General features: G+C 32.7%; 1 protein-coding gene across 1 annotated transcript in view; it reads left to right on the top strand.

Annotated features, from left to right (window-relative positions):
- Nucleotides 1-141: 141 nt before the first annotated feature.
- The window catches only part of LOC109589635 (uncharacterized), a 6688-nt gene continuing 5216 nt past the window's right edge, over nt 142-1613 (top strand). Inside the window, exons 1-7 of the mRNA XM_020005693.1 lie at nt 142-377; nt 429-472; nt 688-788; nt 848-934; nt 1034-1137; nt 1207-1344; nt 1412-1454. Of these exons, the coding sequence (XP_019861252.1) occupies nt 181-377; nt 429-472; nt 688-788; nt 848-934; nt 1034-1137; nt 1207-1344; nt 1412-1454 (714 nt within the window). The 5' untranslated portion in view covers nt 142-180. The remainder of the gene's footprint in view (nt 378-428; nt 473-687; nt 789-847; nt 935-1033; nt 1138-1206; nt 1345-1411; nt 1455-1613) is intronic.

The following is a 1613-nucleotide window of genomic DNA, read 5'->3' on the forward strand; positions in this document are numbered from 1 at the left end:
TAGTATAATAAGTTCTCCTTCTAAATTAACTTTAAATTCAATTATAGACGACTAGAATAGATCTAGATATATAAGGAGTGGATACTTATACAATGTAATGCTGTTAATTATTTACTACTTTTGTTGTTTTTAATAAAATTTTGTATTTGTTACATTGTGGGCGTGGCATTGTCTGCAATTATGGATGGTCCTGGTGTATTTAAATGGATCACATTTCAAGAGATACTGTTTCTCTTCATATCTTGTTCAGTATTAGCGTTCCTATTAAGATCACAGGATAGCCTAGAGTTTAAACTAGTACTGAACGTTACTACTGAGGAAAGGGCGGCCAGAGAGAATTATGCCAATCAGAAATTCCCTCTTAGAAATGAAAAACTGTAAGGAAAATTTCTTAATGGTGTCATGACTTATTATTATTCTTTATTCAGTCCTTTACCTATTGTAACTGATTTGGAAAGTGATGGACAAACAGGTACTGCTATACTGTAATACTAAGAGTACATACGTAGATCTACATATACATTTTCGTGTAACTAGTAATACAGTCAATGTTTACAGAATCGGCCTTGTTCTCATTAAAATGGTTTTTGCCACAAATGAACTCTTACCTGTACCTGCATATATGCCTTGTACTCCCTTTTTACTTAGATATTTGTTCCTCTTTTCTCTCTCTCCCTCCATTACTAGATGTTATACTAGTCAGTGCTGATAAGGTACTCAATGTATACTCACGCCATTATACACCTTCTTATCTTGGACACCATGGGATCAAACACAGTAATAAGAATGTAAGAGAGAGAGAGGGAGGGAGAGAGAGAGTGGATTAATATATTGTGTTTGTTTGTAGGTGTCATTGTTGAAGATGTCACGTGTTGTTGCTATGACAACCGGTTTCCTACAACCGTACCAGTCAGTGGTACAAGTACGCAAGCAGGTTAGGAGAGAGAGAGAGGGAGAGAGGGGGGGAGAGAGAGAGGGGGAAATACATGTATCTACATGTACATGTTCTTGTGTATTTATTTTTTAAATTAAGGTAATAGCAGTCCTGTATTCTGATTGGACGCTCAGTTGCTATAATCACAACCTCAAACTGATGTGGAGTAAGAAACTGAATGAAAATGAAATCCCAATTTCCAGGTTACGACAATATTTTAATTAATGCACACTTTTAATTAATATTGTAATAACTGTCCCCTCCTCTTATAGTGAAGCTAGTTTGTTAGTGTCTGCCATTAGCATCAAGAAGAGTCCAGCTGGAGTTATACTAGTAGGAGGAAGAATTAATGGAAACTATGACAATAATAATAATAATGATAATATTGGAGGAGATAGTGATAAGAGAAGGTAAGGGAGGGAGAGAGAAATTGAATGTTGTACATATTTTATTATTTTCAATGTTTATTTGTGATAGGATGAGAAGAGGAGCAGAACAGGAAAAGATAGAGCATCAAAAAGTAAAAAATTTTGTACTTTTTATATTTATAATAGAATTTTAATTTGAACACATGTACATTTACTTTAAGTTTTAAATTTTAAATCTTATTAAATTACATGTATGATTATTATTATTATTATTATTATTATTATTATTATTATTATTATCATTATTTTCT

Source organism: Amphimedon queenslandica, unplaced genomic scaffold (assembly GCF_000090795.2).
Source record: "Amphimedon queenslandica unplaced genomic scaffold, v1.1 AMPQUscaffold_11083, whole genome shotgun sequence".
NCBI lineage: Eukaryota > Metazoa > Porifera > Demospongiae > Haplosclerida > Niphatidae > Amphimedon > Amphimedon queenslandica.